Source organism: Tyto alba, unplaced genomic scaffold (assembly GCF_018691265.1).
Source record: "Tyto alba isolate M040663 unplaced genomic scaffold, T.alba_DEE_v4.0 Super-Scaffold_15, whole genome shotgun sequence".
NCBI lineage: Eukaryota > Metazoa > Chordata > Aves > Strigiformes > Tytonidae > Tyto > Tyto alba.
In genome coordinates, this window is record NW_024881277.1 from 4315401 (window position 1) to 4333687 (window position 18287).

The window sequence follows — 18287 nt, forward strand, 5'->3', positions numbered from 1 at the left end:
TATGAACTCACTATACACTGTTAGAGGGATGGCCTAGAGCCTAAGGGAATGATATCTGTGTGTATACCTCAAAAACCAGGAAATGGGATGGTGATTCCTTAGAACGTACTGGGAAACATGGAACCTGAGCATAACATAAATGGGATGGAATAAGGGGTGGATACTGTCCTGGTTTTGGCTGGGATAGAGTTCATTTTCCTTCTTAGCAGCTGGAGTAGTGCTGTGCTTTGGATTCAGTAATGGGTGTGGTAGGAGAAGAATCTTGCTAATACACTGATGTTTTCAGTTGTTGCTGAGAGCTCTAAGACTCTCCAACTCCCCATGTCCTGCCTGTGCGTGGGTGCACAAGAAGCTGGGAGGGAGCAGAGCAAGAGCACCGGACACAAATTAGCCAGTGAAATAATCCCCATCATGTAATGTCGTGCTCGGTGTATAGAGGAGGGGTGGTCGGGAAGGGAGGGCTCTCGCTTCTGGGATTGCAGTTTTGGGATCTTCACTTCTCTGGGATCACTGGCTGGGAATGGGCTGGGCATCAGTGGGCAGGTGGTGAGCAATCACATTGTGCATTACCCCTTTGTATTTTACTGAAAAAAAAAAAAAAATTACACTGTTTTTATCTCAACCTACGAGTCTCTTTAGCTTTACCCTGCCATTTCTCTCCCTCACCCCCGAGGGAGGGGAGGGTGAGTGAGCAGCTGTGTGGTGCTTGGCTGCCGGCCAGGTTTAAACTACATCAATCACTATCTCAAAAATCATTATTGGATTAATTAAGATACGCCCACTCACAACTTGAAAAGCAGTCAGAAAAAAGGAGAAAAATAATAATCTTGGTTCTGCAGTTACCATAAGGCAGTATATTTAGACATCTGTAAGGTTCCAGTTTCCAACAATGCTGGCTGCCTTTTGATTTTTTGAGATAAGTACTGTTAGCAGTAAAATCAAATGTTTCTATTGGAGTTGTGTTCAGGGCAAGCATTCAGTATTCAAGTAGTTTGTATTTACCGTAACAAGACATTCACTCATTCATTCATTTAGGTAAGGGCTTTGCTATTCTCTATATATTATGAACTGCCTTGGCTTTCTTTCCAGTTTTATAAAGGACTCTTGTGAGAGGTTTCAGTGATAGCAGATAGCCACAGCCTGCAAGGGAGCCGTTCCTTGTGTTGCCCTCACTGCAGATGAAAGCCCTTCGTAACAGAGAAGGACAGAAGCAGGTAAAGTGCGGAGCCGTGGACGAACGACACGCTGAGACGGGTTCAATGTGGGTGATACAGCATCAATCTACATGTGTGTGTTTATTGGTCAGGGTACATATATTTATACAGACAACACTATTATGCCTACTAGTCACTAGCTGATTGGCTTAAGCTCTAAAGGTTGTATTCGCACGGTCCACCTACTTGCAGTCAGCAAACAGCACAAGCTGCTCATAACACTAAGTTTCTCATGCCACTATTTCTAATTCCTCTTGACTTGTTTTCGATACACAACAGTACCGTAACAAAATGTTTCTCAGACCACCGTTACCATAACACTGGGTTTCTCAGACCATCGTTACCATAACACTAGGTTTCTCAGACCACTATTTCTAATTCCTCTTAACCTGTTTTCGACACACCACGGTACACAAGGCCGAAGCGTCCTTGACATTCCTCATGTATCAGGCAGCTGCGGGCAAACCCTAGTGAGGCCCAGCATCAGCGAGGCAGCATCAGCCCTTAGAACAGGATCTGATCGTACAACTGCTCGGTGGGCTCAGGACCCTTGTCTCTGAGCCATTCTCCAACAATTCCCCCTTTTTCTTTTTGTATGAGCAGAGCCTGCCCCAACGTATGTTCAAAGATTTTCTTAATACATGAGAAGGCACAACTTAAGCATGCAGGCTTACAATCTATTGGCTAAAGGCACTTATCACGCACCCAGAAGTGCTGTGATAGGTCTGCACCGTTAGCACGCGTGAACAAACTAAATCTACTTTGTGGTTAGTGCATCCAGGCATTCAAACAGGGAGGAAGCACTCGCTTGACTTCCTCCTTCTTGCCCTTCCAGGTGACCTCAAGGGCAGGATTACCACGGGGCAGTTTTCTGCTCAGAGACCCAGCCTGGATTGTCCAAACCCTGTAGGATCAGTGCATGACCCTGATACCCCCCAAAAAAATTCCTACCAGCTTTTCCCCCTTTTTCTTTTTTGGACAATCCAGACTCCTTTTCATGTTTGAATCATAGCATTCATAAAGCATTTCCACACAGACCCCAATACCATCATGACAATCATAATGACAATCAGCATTACCAGTCCATACATCAACAAAGCTTTCAGACAGCCAGTAATTTCCAAGTTTTGTAGATTTTCAACCATCATCCGTCCATTTTCCAAATTCCCAAGTCTCGTAACCAGTCTGTCAGTCCATGTTCCAATCTTATGCAGTCTTATGTAGCAGGAAAACCACCCTTACAGTTCAAAAAGTGTCAGCAATTGTAACCACAGAGTATGCAATACAGAATTTCGTACAGGTTTCAGCATGCTATGTTCTAAACATTGCACTGAACCCAAAACATACAATTAATCTGATACTACATGAACAAGTTCTTGATACCAGTGTTGATCTTGAAACACCCAGATGACAGTTCAGAGTTCTAAAGTTCGTAAGGAGTCTCCAGACCCCCTGAGGAGAATCTTGTGATCCTGTGTTCCCGGGTGTCCCCCATCCGTTGTCACTACCGGGCAGGCCAACGCCCCAGCAGCATGCCAGTCCCCTTCTAACAAGGCACCCCGAATCCCCCCACTCCATCGGGGCTGAGCTAAAAGCGGAGCTGGTTCTGGTGAGGGTGACGGGAGTGGGTGTGGGGGGGCTGCCGGCAGCGCTTCCTCTTCTTGTCATTGTAAATGCAGAGTTCTGCTCTGTAGCTCAACTTCTGTAATTTTCTGTCAAGCTCCCGGACTCTGTCCCTGTCCCTTACCGGTGTGTGACCCTGGTGCTTTAATTCGGACACAGCCGCCGCTTTTCTCTCCGACTCAGACGCTGACGCGCCGTCAGGGGCGGAACCATCCGAAGGGGGGGGGGGGGGGGCAGAGGTTCGGGCGGCAGCCGCTCCCCCCTGTCCCCCCGCGCCGCCTGATTTCTCTGCCGCTTCTTGCGCGGTGGAGCAAACAGGAACACTTGGTGCCGTGCCCTTAATAGAGCGGAGCTGCTGATTAACCCCGAAGAAGGTGGCTGATCGGGACGGGCGGTTGGTTTCGGCAGGGACCGGCGGGGATGGTACAGCGCCGACAGCCGCCATGGCAGCAGCAGCTACTTTCTGTTCTGCTGGCATCTCCCCCAGGGCTTTTACGGGCGTTCGCCAGACCAGCCCTTGCTGTCGTGCTTCACTGCCTTTATTGCCTCCAGTGATGGTCTCGTCCCACAATAAATCACCTACTTCGTGCCACTCCTGTTGGCTAAATATTAGCGAGGGGCCATCGTCCCTCTGCTCCTTCGCCTCTGAGGTGGGGGGGGTGTGGGGGGGCATGACTGTAAGGGCACTGGGGGGGGCTGGCCTCCGGACTGCCCCTACTTGTGTTAACTGAAACCGGCACTGCTGTGGATGGTACAGGAATACGATCACTGTCAAAGGGCATAGGTCCGGATGCATCACTTTCTGGGGCAACAGTGGAACTTTCTCCCCCCAACTTTGTGGTTACCACAGCTGCAAGGTTCTTTTCAAGCTGATACCGCTTAATATTATTCACCACGTCCTGCCACGGTTTCATCATTTTCCTTGTAGCTTTATCCTCGTCAATTACCATATCCCATAAAATATCACCTAATCGTCTCCACTCCTCGACATCAAAAAGAGAATTAGGATCTTGAAAACATTCTTTGACCCGTCCTAATGTTACTAAACCCACGAGTCATTTTATACAATCCACTCCCCGCTTTTCTAAAAAGTGCTGTAATAAAGCCAGGGCTACCTCCTGTTCCATCTCGTCAACCTGGTGCTCCTTGGTTAAGGCACCTCCGGTCCTGTGCTCCTTGGATAAGGCACAGTACCGTTACTGCCGACCCACCCCTGATTAAGGCACCGTCGGCCCTTTGCTCCTTGACTAAGGCACAAAAATACTCCCACCAGCCTGTGCCCCTTGTTTAAGGCACAAAAATACTCCCGCCAGTCTGTGCTCCTTGACTAAGGCACAAAAATACTCCTGCCGGCCTGTGCTCCTTGTTTAAGGCACAGAAATACTCCCGCCGGCCTGTGCTCCCTGATTAAGGCACAAAAATACTCCCGCCGGCCTGTGCTCCTTGATTAAGGCACAAAAATACCCCCTTACTTTGATATCTTGCTGATGCTCTGTGATTAAGGCACCAGTTGCAGCTCTTGCCAGCAGCCCTTGCGGAGAGCGACCCTCTATCTCGGTTCAGATCCTTGGAACGACCCGTCGGAGGCCCACTGTCTGATCGTTCTTGATCGGCTAGGCGCTGCTGTCTCTGATGTTTCCCCGCGTTCGTTTCTGCTGCTGCTGTATGCTGCGCCTTTCCACGTCATCTTCCAGCGCCCCTCTGTGTCAGTTTCGGCACCTCCCCGCTTCCGCTTCAGGGGGCCACTCTGCGTTCGCTTCGCGTCCGCCCCTGGGGCTGCCGCAGTCGGCTCCTTACCGCTTCAGTTCCGGTGCCACTCCACGCCCGCTCTCGGGGCCGCTCCGCGCCTGCTTCCGGGACCACTCTGCTTCCGCTCTCGGGGCCGCTCTGTGCCCACTCTCGGGGCCGCTCCGCCTCCGCTCTCGGGGCTGCTCCGCTGGCTCGGGGCCGCTCCAGCCGGTTTCTCTCCGCGTACTCTCCCGGGGCTGCCGGGGCCGGCGCCTCTCCGTCTCAGCTCGTGGACCCCGGACACTGCTGTATTTGGTGTTTCTCTGGGTCCGTTCTCGAATTCCTCAGTGTTTGCTGTTTTCTCTGGGTCCGCCGCTCCGTCCGTGTTATTCTTCTATGCAGGTCCCTGTTCAGGCGCCAGCTTGCGGAGCCGCGGACGAACGACACGCCGAGACGGGTTCAGTGTGGGAGATAGAGCATCAATCTACATGTGTCTTTATTGGTCCAGGGTACATATATTTATACAGACAATGATAATTATTATGCCTACTAGTCACTAGCTGATTGACTTAAGCTCTAAAGGTCATATTCACACGGTCCACCTACTTGCAGTTAGCTTACAGCACAAGCTTCTCATAACACTAAGTTTCTCATGTTACTATTTCTAATTCCTCTTGACTTGTTTTCGACACACAACAGTACCATAACACAATGTTTCTCAGACCACCGTTACCATAACACTGGGTTTCTCAGACCACTATTCCCAATTCCTCTCAACCTGTTTTCGACACACCACGGTACACAAGGCCGAAGCGTCCTTGACATTCTTCATGTATCAGCAGCTGCGAGCAGCTGCGGGCAAACCCTAGTGAGGCCCAGCATCAGCGAGGCAGCATCAGCCCCTAGAACAGGCTCTGATCGTACAACTGCTCGGTGGGCTCAGGACCCTTGTCTCTGAGCCATTCTCCAACAGATGTCCACATCTGAGCTGGCCTCATGTGCTCTTCATGCCCACAGGGGTGTTCAGAGGCACGAGTCCTTCCCTTGCACTCGCAGAGGCAGTGCACTCTCACAACTGTAGTGTCTCTCTGGCCTCCAGTTGCCGCTCCCAGAGGTTGGCAGGCACCTCAGCCTCGCAGTGTACCACCCTGCTCTGCACTCCTCTGAGGTGCCCCGAGGCATGAGGAATGGACATGGGGACCTCAGCTCAAGGAAGCACATCCCAGTGCTGCATTCTGGTGGGTTCTCAGGGGACAGTACGCTCAAAGTGAAGTGACTGTGAGACACTGTCTGTCCCACAGACGTTCATTGGATACCCAGGAATAGCTGAGGGCATCTGTGCTCATTCAGGTTCATCTCCCCACGTGCACACAATTTGCATACTCACGACTCATCTGTACAATGCAAACATGGACTCCTGACCTGGTCACTCAGTGTCCCTCCATGGAGGGATAAACAACCTCTCTGAGCTGGGGTGAGAGGCCCATGCTGGAAATGGTGGTTGTTACTGGCTGGTATGTGATGATTGCCCTGGGGCAGCTTCCCCCGGGTGTCCAGCACACACCAGCAGAGAGCAGGTCCTGCTCTGATGGTCCTTAATGTGTCTCCCAGGAGAGGCCTGGCTGTGGGAGGACACAGCTGTGTGCTCTGACCTTGCACACTCACACATGTTAGGGGTACAGCAGTGTTTTACTTTGCCCAGCACTTCCAAGCCCAGACATCCCAGCCTTTCCAGCTCTCCCCACTCCCCAGCCTTCTCCCCAGCCGAGCAGAGCAGCCCAGTCTGGTCTGGCCCCACAGCAAGGAGGAGATGGAGGTCAGTGGCAGTGTCTCTCCTGCTGTCGTGGACTGGAGATCCCCTCCCAGGAGCCTGCAGCCCCCGGGCCAGCCCCACTCCCCAGGACAGCGCAGAGTCCTTGCCCTGGGATTCCTCAGGTAGCTCCCACTGCCCCAGCCACAGGGCACCCTGCCCTCAGCTGGCACCCACAGCAAAGAATTTCTCTTTCCACGTCTCCCCTCCATGCACACGGTTTCCTGCTCTTCTCCCAGGACATTCCGCCTCTCCACAGGACCTTTCCTCAAGGTGGGCACATCTGTGCTGGCCTGGACAGCCAGTTCTGCACCCGCTTTCCATGCTCTCCACAGCCCCTGAGCTGCTGGTGCTGCTCTGCAGAGCAAGTGGGCTTGCCTGGGGTCACAGGGTGACTTTGTAGGGCTATTCTGGTCATGCTGGGAGGCAGACCCATCTCAGGGACATCACTGCCACCGACTGCCTCCCACAGAAGCTCTTATGTGGCCATGGAGGGTGCTCAGAGGTACCCTGCCTTATTGCCAACACCACAAGATGTATTTGGGTGCTGCACTGGATTCAGGCTACAAGAGTCCACTGATGGTGGAACAAATCACTCACCAGGCTCCTTTCCCTGTGCCTGCTGTGTCCCTTGGGGGTGCAGAGCCCTCATTCAGCACTTCACACCTAGATTTAGCACTTTAGTCCTGGGCCCCCCCACCTTGAACACGTTTATGCTCAGTCACTGCTGACCTCCTGGCACATGCTGATCCTGCAGGTCCCCTGCACTCTACTGGCAGCTCCTGATTCCTTCCAGAAAAAAAACCCTCATCTGCCATCAGCCCTATTACATGCTGTAAAGCCCCAGGCAAGTTAACTGGAGATTGTTCATCATCTATGTGGGTACTGTCCACCAACAGGTAGCACCTGAGCAAAGAAACAGTCTATTCCTTGGGCATGTTCTTCAGAACAACTTTGGAAGAAGACTCATAATCATAGCTCTCAGCATCCTCCTACTCCACGCTGCCTGGAACCTCTCCCTGCCTTGCTGCTCTGCCCTGGGTGCCTGCAGGCAGTGCCCCCAGCCCTGCTGCGCTTTGCAGAGGAGCTGCTCCTGGGCAGAGCTGTCTCTCTGCAGCGCTGCCCACTTGCCAGGAGCTCCCTCCAGCCCAGGAGCCCGGCCCAGCTCAGCAGCAGGGGACCAGCCCAAGGTGGCACTTTCTCTGTCCCCTCTGGGTTCCCTCCGGGTGTCCCTGGGGCTCCAGGGGAATCTACTTTGAAGCAGACTGAAGTAAACTCTGATGTTCCCCTTAGATGGGGAGAGAAACTTATTTTCAGCGGTGTCATTTCTTTTATCAGGAAAAGACTTAAGTATAAAAACCATCTTTTATTGTCTTAGTAACAGACAGGGCTTCCAGACAGTGACAGGGAGGGATATCTTTTACCTGTGTTGAGGAAGTTATTGAAGGCTCAGAGCTCTTCTCAGGGCAGTGTTTTGTGGGGATGTGCAATGCCAAGGGCAGGATTATGGTTGTATACCTGCCAGGCTCTTGGGTGGAGACAAGGGGGCCATGAGGCCCCAGTGCTGTAAGGATTAGGTGTCTCCTGGTAGGCCTTGGTGACACAGCCAACAGCCAGAGCCAACAGGAGGAAGAGCTCAGCTCTTCTGGGGGCTTTCAACCTTGTCAGCTCCCTTGGCCATCTCCACCACAGGCTCTCCTATGGTGGCCTACGCCTGCACTTGTTTTCTTGAAGTCTGGGGACATCCACCATGCTTACCAGCCTTGCTCTCACTTGACCATCTTCCTACCCTTACTGATATCTCTCCATCCTCACGGGCTGTTGGTTGGAATGCAAAGCTTTGGCTAATCCAGACTCTTTCTGGGTGGCCTATTGTACTGCACTTGGAGAGACTCTTGATGTAACTCAACATAACACAAAATCCTCACGTCCAGTCTCAACTTCCAAAGCTTCACTTTGTGCCATTCTTCCTTTCTCATGTTGTTTCTCAATTTTGGGAAAAACCTCCACCATCTCTGAAACCACACTTCATCCAGTCTCAGGATAGTCTGGGTGGCCATGCTCATCCTGGTGCAGACCTGTATGCAGGTGGCCTTGTTTGTGGCCAGCATGCACTGCTATCTTGTATGGTGTCCTCGTAGTGCCCAGGCTCTTCTCCTCAGGGTCCCTGCTCAGCTACTCAGGTACAAGCCTGCCCTGAGAAATGAGGAGATTATTCTTCCTCCTAATGCAGGACTGGACACTTCTCCTTGTAAACTTCAAGAGGTTTCTGTTGGCCAGAATCCCAGAGTTTCTCAGGTTTCCCTGGGCTGAAGCTCCATTTGGTCAGCTGTTAGTGCCTCTGTGCAGATAGCTCACCTTGATGGTGGTGGTGTCTCTCATGTAATAACAGCCTGAGGAGTTGCAGTTGTATAGAGATTGAAACAATAAGGATCTCTCCAGAAGCTGGTTTTAGGTTCTCCAGCTGTCTGGGACCTGGATCCCCCCAGTTCCTCCACGCACAGACAAGCACGTGCACACGCAAATGTCTCTCTCCAGCACAACATCACAGAACCGCTGAGCCTGAAATGCAGTCAGCTTCCACCTCCTCTGTCCTTCTTCTTCATGCTTGGTTTCTGTTAGGAGCTCCTTTTTCATCCATGCCATCCTCCTGACACCTTTTCTTGACTTCCAGCATGTCTGTGTGGACTGTTCTGGAGTGCAAAGAGGAGATCATTAACCATCAAACAGTTCTCTGCGCCCTTTCCTCTTCAGAGCTGTATCCCATGGGATTCTTCCAAGCAGGTCCTTCAGCAGGTCAAAGCCTGCTCTCCTGACGTCCTGCCCCTTGCTTTCTTCCCTTCTCTCAGCATCCTACGCTCCACTTTCTCACCCTTGATTGTTACAGCCCTGAGAAGCTCTTCCTTGTTTGCAAGTATCAAGTCCTGCTGCAGGGCACCTCACCTCACTGGCTCCTCAGTCACCCTTGTCAGGAAGATGTCACCAGTGAGATCCAAAATCCTCCTGGGTGGCTTGCACTTCTTTAGCAGAGGCAGTTGGGACAGTTTCAGTCTGCCATGAGGTCCAGGGCCTGCAGACATGAAGCTCCTTCCAATTGTCTGAAGAAGGCCTCATCTACCTGATCAAGAGGTCTGGAGCAGAAATCCACCCATCCTCCCACAATGCTGCCCATGTTGTTCTGCCCTCTGATCCTGGCCTATCAGCTCTCATCTAACTCACTGTTAGTCCCCAGGAAGAGCTCCATGCATTCCTGCTGCTCTCTCACACCAAGGGCAACCTCCCCTCCAGGTCCAGACCTGTGGCCTTATCAGTACCTGACTGCAAGACCCCACATTTTCTCCAGGTGCTGCTTTGGGCCACTTTCTCCCTTGAGCAACCAACTCACAGATCCTCTGGGCTCACCAGGGTCTAGTCCAGACATAGGGTCTCAAAATACCTGGCTCCCAGGACTCTCCTACTTGCTGGTTAAGCTGGTTTGATGTACACTAGTGGTTCCACCCACTGACATACCCACCAACATGACACATGCACACAGCCTGATCTCTCCAGTTGCTGGCCCTGAAGGTGCCTGAGCCCCTTTGACTCGTGCTTCCCACTCCAGGGATGGGCCCTTGGACCTCTATCTGTACCAAGAGCAGACATCTCCTCACCCCAGAAAGTTGTGGTGGATGGAATTTCATAAGAAGACAGGACAGACTGGAGTCATCAGTTCCATGGTACGCCTAAACCAGTATACTGACCAGCCACATGTGACCAGCTCCTTTCATCTCCATTTCCCCTGTTTTCCGATGCTTCTTTCTCCCCAAACCACCTTGGTCCTTCCCTTTCCCTGCCTTTGGTTCTTTCCTAGGCATGCCACAGCAAGCCTGGCACAATCCCCAGTGCTCTCTCTGGCATCCCATAAAGACTCTCAGACCCCCAGAGGCAGAAACCCCCACCCTCAGTCGGCAAGGTCACCCTGGGAGGCTCCTCCGATTGACCCACTTGTTAAATGTCACACCCAGATATTTTGGACCTCTCTGTGAACAAGTATTTTTCACTTTGGGTTTTAAATTGTTTCTCTGAAAACAGGGTGATTCTGGTCCTAAGAAATGGAAATTATTTTCGTTTGTGGAATTGTTGGAGATTAGGTCAGATAAACATGTCCATGTGGGGTATATGTGAAAAGGAGCACAGTTTGTCTGACCATGACCCAGTCCTGATGACATCAACTCCACGAGGCATTTACTGGCACTGATGACACATGATAAGGACCGTAACACGCATCTACCCTGATCACCTGGTAAGTCCTCTTCCATCCCGTCCACCTCCGTTTCTGTTATCCCTTCCTCAAAGGCTGTGTCACGTACACAAGACCTAATGAAAAAGATTTTAAAGAGTCGGAAGTGCAAGCCAGGCCGACAATAACCATTTTTCAGTGGTTAAAACACACTCAATATGTCAAGCAGCAGTCATACCCTGAGATTAAAGACACCCTGGAGTATTTGAGGGCACATCATAGGAAGGATGACCAGGCACCTGTATTTGGTTTACATGGCAAGGTTTTTTGTTAGCAGCAGGGAGAGGGGCATGCAGGGGTGACTTCTGTGAGAAGATGCCAGAAGCTGCCCCATCCTGTCAGATGTGAGGTGCATGGGGTGAGCTGAGTCCTGCTTGAGCCCAAGGGCTTCCAGCTCTGGATGAGATGCCCACATTGCCTCAACCAAATTCCTGCCCTGCACAGGGGAAACAAATTCCTTCTTTATCCCTCCCTATGCATCCTTTTTTTGGTTTCGGACAGGAAAATTCCATTTTCCAGACAGACGCATTGACAGCTTTATCAGGCCAGACCATGTTGGAATCAGTCTCTCTCCACTGTTGGGAGAGGTACATTGGTGATTACTTCAGCTGACTTCAGAGAACATTCCCCAGGGGTAGCCCCGCTGCCTTTCGGGAGCTGTCAGCCCTCGAGCACCAGGGATCTTGCGAGGGACAGCAGCGGGGTAGAGAGAGTGGTGCCTTGGGCTGGGCCGGGCTCCAGGGGCAGGAGGAGCTGATGGCAAGCGGGAAGCACTGGAGAGAGACAGCTCTGCCCGGGAGCAGCATCTCTGCAGAGCACGGCAGGGCTGAGGGCACTGCCCACGGGTGACAAGGGGAGAGGAGAGAAGTGAGAGGGATGTAAGACAGTGTGGAGTGGGAGGATACTGAGAGTTCACTGGGGGACAAATCATCACAGCTCCTAACACGGTAAGTCTCTGGCTGCAGGTGGGTACTGGTAGAGTCTCTGGGAGGGTCCTTCTAGAGCTGGCACATGCCAGGGCTGATGCTCTCTGGAGCAGTGATTATCTGCCGAATGGTCGGGGGGACGGGGCATGTCATCTCCCTTTTCCTGGGGACGGCTGCAGGAGCGTGAAGCTGGGTGTGCAGCCAGGGGCACCCCGGGCTGTCCTTCATCACAATCACCCCTGGTAGGGCAGGGTCATTGTGCTGTTGAGGAGGTGAGGTGTGGGTCAGGGCTGCCCACAGCTCCTGCTGACAGCCTGGACAGCTCTTGGGGGGAAACTTGCAAGAGAGAAAAAAGGGAGGCTTCAGCTGCAAGGGAAGGAGCCTGTGCTTTCAGTTTTCTACTCTGGGTTGCCTGGGTGAGCAGTGAGAGATGGGAATGACTCTCACTGGTTTGGAGAAGGTACTGACAATGCAGATCTGTTTCACTGAGAGGTGAATGAGTCTGGGAGCATCAGAGCAATCTCCCACAGCTTACAGATCACCAGCATCACCAGCAGCAGGCTTGGCAGGTTTTTCTCTGCCATTCCTACCTGAATTTTGAAGCAGAGAGAAGGTCCTGGGCAGTGCCCTGCCCCATTAGGTGTCTGCAGGGCAGGGCAGAGCTGAGCACGCAGCAGCTGGGATGGGGTCTGTGCGTGCAGGAGATGGGAACCAAGAAACCAGGCTGCCAGCAGGCACAGCTCCAGGCAGCAGAGACGTGGGCAGGGAGTGAGATTTTTATCAGAAATCCCGTTTCAGGGGATCTACTAGCACCTCCTGCCATGCCCTGCAGTGCAGGTCCCTTGCCCTGATGTTTGAAAATGGGTGAAAAAAACCCCAATTGTTTAGGGTAGCATAAGAACTTAAGCAATCAGTCAAACACCTGTAACACGTTGTCTGTTGCACTGAAGTCCTTCAGCTAGGCAACTGTGATAAACACCTCGTGGGGAATGCCTAAATGGAGAGGCTCTGTGTGTAAATTGGGAGACTCCTAATGAGAAGCCCTTGTCCTTGGAGATTAAGGTGCTCTGAAAAAGAATGAACTAGCTGAATCTAGTTTGGAGATAAGAAGTGCATACATAAACCAATGAAGTCCAATTCTAATATGTAGGAAATGTTCAAGAAGGGCTCCTCTCCAAACACCACCAGAGACTGCTAGAGACCACCAATGACCCCCATGGAAGCCCCTCGGGGACCTAAACTGCATGCCTAATAACTATGTATATATGATAATGAGTTTTAGGAATTTTGATGAATATGTATGTAAGAGAGTGATATAAGCTTTGGCTACTTTAATGTACGGTGGACATGTCAGGTGGAATGATTCCCTCATGTCCCCAGCCACATAAAGTAATGCCTGCTCGTTAATGCTAAACCCAGCATTAAGGACTTTTCATTCCCGATTTCTGTGACACTGACATTTCTCCCCTTCTCTCTCCCACCCAGCAGAGCCTCTGCCCTCACAGCCATGGAGTCCAGGCCACCAGCAGCCTCCTCTCCCCCCTGAGCGCCAAGAAGAGGTGAAGGGCATCTCTCCTGCCCCGTGCCCGTGCAGCACAGGGGCTGAGGGTGACTGCCCTGCGGTGTCACCGGCTGGGAGGTGGCGGGCAGAGCTGGGACAGGGGAAGGCTGTCCCAATTGCCTGGCTGTCTCTCTGCTGGCCTCTCCCAGCTGGGCCATTACGGTGCATCTCGTGGGTCCTCCCACGCAGACGTGTCCATGGGAACCCGGTGTCCCAGCTCTCCTTGAAGCTGTGGGGCTCTGTGCTGTGCAGCCCATGCGGGTGGGGACTGAGCTGACTTCAGGAGATGCCACCATGAGGACACTTGGTGACTCCTTGGGGTGTCCTCCCAAGCTGGGAGCCGCTCTGCAGACTGGAAATCTCTCCCCCAGCATTTGTGTGTAAAACGCATTGGAGAATCCCTGAGATGCTACAAGAAGGAAAATGTTAATTTGTTGGAAAAATGAACTCTGTGTCTTTGGCAAGGAGTGGGGTGGTAAGACTTTGCTAAAGTACTGGGAGACAGAGTGAAATATTTAGTGATCTGCAGTGGATCCCTCTGCTCTCAGCGGGGTCTGATTGCTTCTCCAGGTACCGCAAGAGATCAATCCCCCTCCATTTCAAGGGGCAGACACAGGGCACTCGGGAACAAGACAAACGGACAGACCAGCTCGCCTGCCCCTGTGCTAAGCCCCAGCAAATCCTTTTTCCTCCCAGGACTTGTGGCTGCTCAGACTGAGCACAACAGAGATGCTGAGCATTTCTGATTTCACAGAAGAGGCCCCAGAGGAGATGGGGCTGGGGTGGGGGTGGTGGGGTGGTAGGGAAGAGCTTTCTGAAAGAAAAAACAGAAACAAAAGCCTGAAACTCCTTGATGCAGTCAAGTTTCCTTGGAATTGGGGCTGTAGATTTTGTCAAGCCCTTTAATGTTCAGAGGGAATTCACCTGAGAAAGTCTGTGAGACCTGGCCCCTACGTGCCCCCTGCTCCCAGGCAGAGCCTGGCCTAGAGCATGTCCAAAACATCTGGGAGCCCACAGGCCCTGCTCTTCACAGCAGCCCCAGCCAGCCCAAACCAGAGTAAGTCATAAGAAGCAGGAAAAAGTGAGGGGTAGTGTGTCTAAGGGGCATGACTATTTCAGGGATTTCTTTGGTTTTTCACAGAGAAGTCTGTCCTCACTCATTACTGTCTTTTCCCTCTAGTACAGGCACCCAGGTTCATAGGGAGACCATGTCCAACAGCAGCTCCATCACCCAGTTCCTCCTCCTGGCATTTGCAGACAGACGGGATCTGCAGCTCCTGCACTTCTGGCTCTTCCTGGGCATCTACCTGGCTGCCCTCCTGGGCAACGGCCTCATCATCACTGCCATCGCCTGCGACCACCACCTCCACACCCCCATGTACTTCTTCCTCCTCAACCTCTCCCTCCTCGACCTGGGCTCCATCTCCACCACTGTCCCCAATTTCATGGCCAATTTGCTCCAGCATACCAGGGTCATCTCCTTCTTGGCATGTGCTGCCCAGGTCTTTCTCTTTGTATTTTTCTTTGGAGCAGAATATTCCCTTCTCACCATCATGGCCTATGACCGCTACGTTGCCATCTGCCAACCCTGCACTACGGGACCCTCCTGGGCAGCAGAGCTTGTGTCCACATGGCAGCAGCTGCCTGGGGCAGTGGATTCCTCAATGCTCTGCTGCACACTGCCAACACATTTTCCCTACCACTCTGCCATGGAAATGTGGTGGACCAGTTCTTCTGTGAAATCCCCCAGATCCTCAAGCTCTCCTGCTCTGACTCCAGCTATCTCAGGGAAGTTGGACTCCTTGTGTTTACTGCATTTTTATCCTTTGCTTGTTTTGTTTTCATTGTGCTGTCCTATGTGCAGATCTTCAGGGACGTGCTGAGGATCTCCTCTGAGCAGGGACGGCACAAAGCCTTCTCCACATGCCTCCCTCACCTGGCCGTGGTCGGTCTGTTCATCAGCACTTCATTTTTTGCCTACCTGAAGCCCCCCGCCATCTCTTCCCCATCTCTGGATCTGGTGGTGGCTGTTCTGTACTCAGTGGTACCTCCAGTTTTGAACTCCTTTATATACAGCATGAAGAACAGGGAGCTCAAGGATGCGGTGAAGGAATTGATCCAACGCACCTTGTTCCACCAGCAGTAACCTGCCTCACCTATTCTGCAGATTACTTGCAACTTGGATTAGGTCAGACTTCTGATTTATTTTTCCCTTGTTATACTTGTCATAAGAGGTAACTGCTTGGCTTCATTCCACTTCTCTAGAGGCTTCATCTGTTGTGTCTGACCCTTTCACAAATGCCTTGAACACTCTACCAGATCCGGCCTCCCTGAGAGCATCTCAGCAATAAAAGGGTCTCCTGCATGCAGTGCCTGAAGGCTGGGCTGTCCTAACTAAGCTGCTGCCACGAATAAACCCAAGGAATTGGACTTTTAAAAATGTCTTTTCTCAATATTTACTTCCTGCTTTGGGGTGATAAATTTGTGGCAACTGTGTGATCTATTGGACACCAGGTGGTGCTTTCAAAGACTATTCCTGGTTTCCAGGGGTTGTGTACATGCTGCAGGAGCTCTCCATTACCTCTTAGGTAGACACATGTATAGCAGGGCTGATGGCATGTAGTGTTCCCTGTGGAAAGGAGTCTGGAGGGGTCAGGAAAGAATGGAAACTCTCTGTGTGCCCTGGGGTGGGCAGTGAATGGACAATCAGGAGATGAGACACCCCTCAAAGGTGAGGATCACCCAGAGTAAAGCACTAAATCCAGACACCCATAAGCCATGACCCTGCATTTTGGTGGGAGCCAGTGAAAATGCAGCAGGCACGGGGAAAGGAGACTGGAGAAATGTGGAAGCTGCCTGAGGAGCCCCAGGGCAGGGGGTCTCCTGCTGTCCTGGGCAGCAGGTCTGGTGGGGAGGCAGAAGGGGAAGAAAGGCAGCCACGGCTGAGGGTTACTTGCAGCATAAATGCAGGACAGACAGAGAGTGCCTGGCCTCTGTTTCCTTACGCCCTTTGGACCAGCTCAAATAGTGGGAACACTGAGGAGGCTGCTGTCCCTCTCTGGGATGCTCCCTGGGGGTGCTGTGCCCTTCAGAAGGGTTGGAGCTGTGGGGTGAGTGCCCAAGTCCCAGCCCACTCCTGACCTCTCCCCTGGCTCAGTCAGACAGAGCTTTTTGATCAGGTCGTCACCCGAAGGACAAGGCAAAACATGTAGCACTGACCTGCCCGCCACAATGGTTTTACAGGTAGCTGTGAGATCCCTCACAAGCATGGGGAATTGGATGTGTCGTGTCCCCCCCCCGAATTTTTGGTGTCACACCTCAAAAAGCAGTTTGCATTTCACAGGCCCATTGTCTGTTTCTCCTCCTTCAGGTGGTTCTTCCTGGGGATCCCCTTTAGGTCTTTTCCTCTTTGTTCCGACGCACATGGCCTTCCCAAGTTGGCATTTTGCCCTGGTTTTCCATTTTCGTAGCCCACATGGACTGTGTCTTCCTGCACAGTTCAAAGCCCAGACTTGGCCCCAGTAACCCTGCATGGCCGGTCTGGGATGTGGGGGCCTCCCAGTCTGGCTCACTGGGCTGGACCCCTCTTTACACGTGACAGGATTTGTTATGGGGGCCCCTTGGAGTGTGACACAGTGGCAGTGTCCTCCTCTCTCCTTGCATCTCTGGTCTCTATGTGAAACATTCTAACTCAATTCTAACTCTATTTTCCTTTGTGGTTTTCCTCCATGCAGTAATTAGTAGGGTGAACATCACCATCAATCTTACTGAACCTTATCAAGCCCCTGTCAAAACTTTGTTCAGTTCCATCGCACTTATGGAACTCTGTCTATTTAGTACTTTACCTCAATAAAACATATTGCTGCTTCCCTCTTTTGAATGAGGTGCATTCTGCTCTTCTCCAACACCATGGAGGGCCAAGGTCCTTCTTTTCCACTCTCTCCTAGTAGGACCCCTAGGAGGAAGAACATTTCTCTGTGTTCATTGCTTAAAAGAATGGTGAAGGAAGTTCATCGAGGTGAACCACGGAGGTGTGTGTTTCTGAGTGTATTAATATTGCCTAAATGTGCTCTGTGCCTTCTGGCAGTTGAGAAATGCCTTCTTCCCGAGGGCAACATTGCTGGTGCTTACAGAACCCCTTCTGACTGTGCAGATGAGGTGCTCCACAGGTGTGCTTCTCTCATAGCGTGCATTTGAAGGCAGAGGCCAGGTAGCCAAAAGAATATCATACTGGCAATGAGCCTTTCCAAGGTTGTTATGAGCCAGACTGGGAATGCAGGGAATCATAAAGGTTCTGTGGTCCCCTTGGGTTAAATTAAAGTGAAATGACACCAAATGACTGGTTAAAATGTTTTACTTGCAGTAGAAACAACTTAAACTTGGAAAAGGATAGCAAGCAATGTGGCCTCTTATTAATAAACCTGTAAGAAAGAAAAGAAAGGAAGAAAAGGAAAAGGGAGAGAGAGAAAGAGAGTCGAAGTTTGTGGATCACCACCCCAAGTTCCAGCATTGTCTCAGGTCCGGTAATCTTGAGTGGTAGGTGCACCCCCAGCAAAGTTTCCTGTTGCCTTTTAAGTTCATTTTCTCTGCTGATATTCATACTAGACAAGGAGAGGCAGGTTCTCCTCCAACTCATTTCCAGATGAGAGTGAGGAAAAGGTGGAATGTGGGTTCTGTGTGTGCGTGGAAGGGGGATCGGGTGCCCCTACCCCCTTGTCAATTGAGTCAGTGGTTGTTCTCACCCCAACACCATTGATTTTTTCCTCAGTTTTTGCTTAGGTCCTTCTGGTGCTGGTTCTTTCTCTCTCTTATCACTCCTTTAACCTGAACATATCGTTTCACTCAGTTTGTTTCCTTTCATTGAGGTTTATCTAAGGAATTTGGCAATACAACCATGAGGGAGTGGAGCCGTGCACCCTTCGATACACTCCGTGTTTCCTTGGGTGGCGTTCCTTAGACTGATCACAATGGTCAAAGCCTGTCAAATTTTTCTGTGTTTATGACTGTTTGAGGCAACAATTCTTTTAGTTTCTTACACATGGCTGACTGCAAAACCCTACGTGGGTCTCACCAAGGGTCGAGTGGTGGTGAGAGGCTGCCACTGCTGGAGGAAGAACCATGGGCGGCTGCCATGGGGTCTGTGCTG

The 18287-nt window shown here is 51.6% G+C and overlaps 1 protein-coding gene across 1 annotated transcript; it reads left to right on the plus strand.

Annotated features, from left to right (window-relative positions):
* Window positions 1-14735: 14735 nt before the first annotated feature.
* Window positions 14736-15287, plus strand: LOC122153006 (olfactory receptor 14J1-like; the record flags this gene model as incomplete). The annotated part of the gene is made up of 1 exon (XM_042789135.1): window positions 14736-15287. A coding segment is annotated over one exon (552 nt), but the record flags the coding sequence as incomplete, so codon positions are not given.
* Between the last annotated feature and the right edge of the window lie 3000 nt (window positions 15288-18287).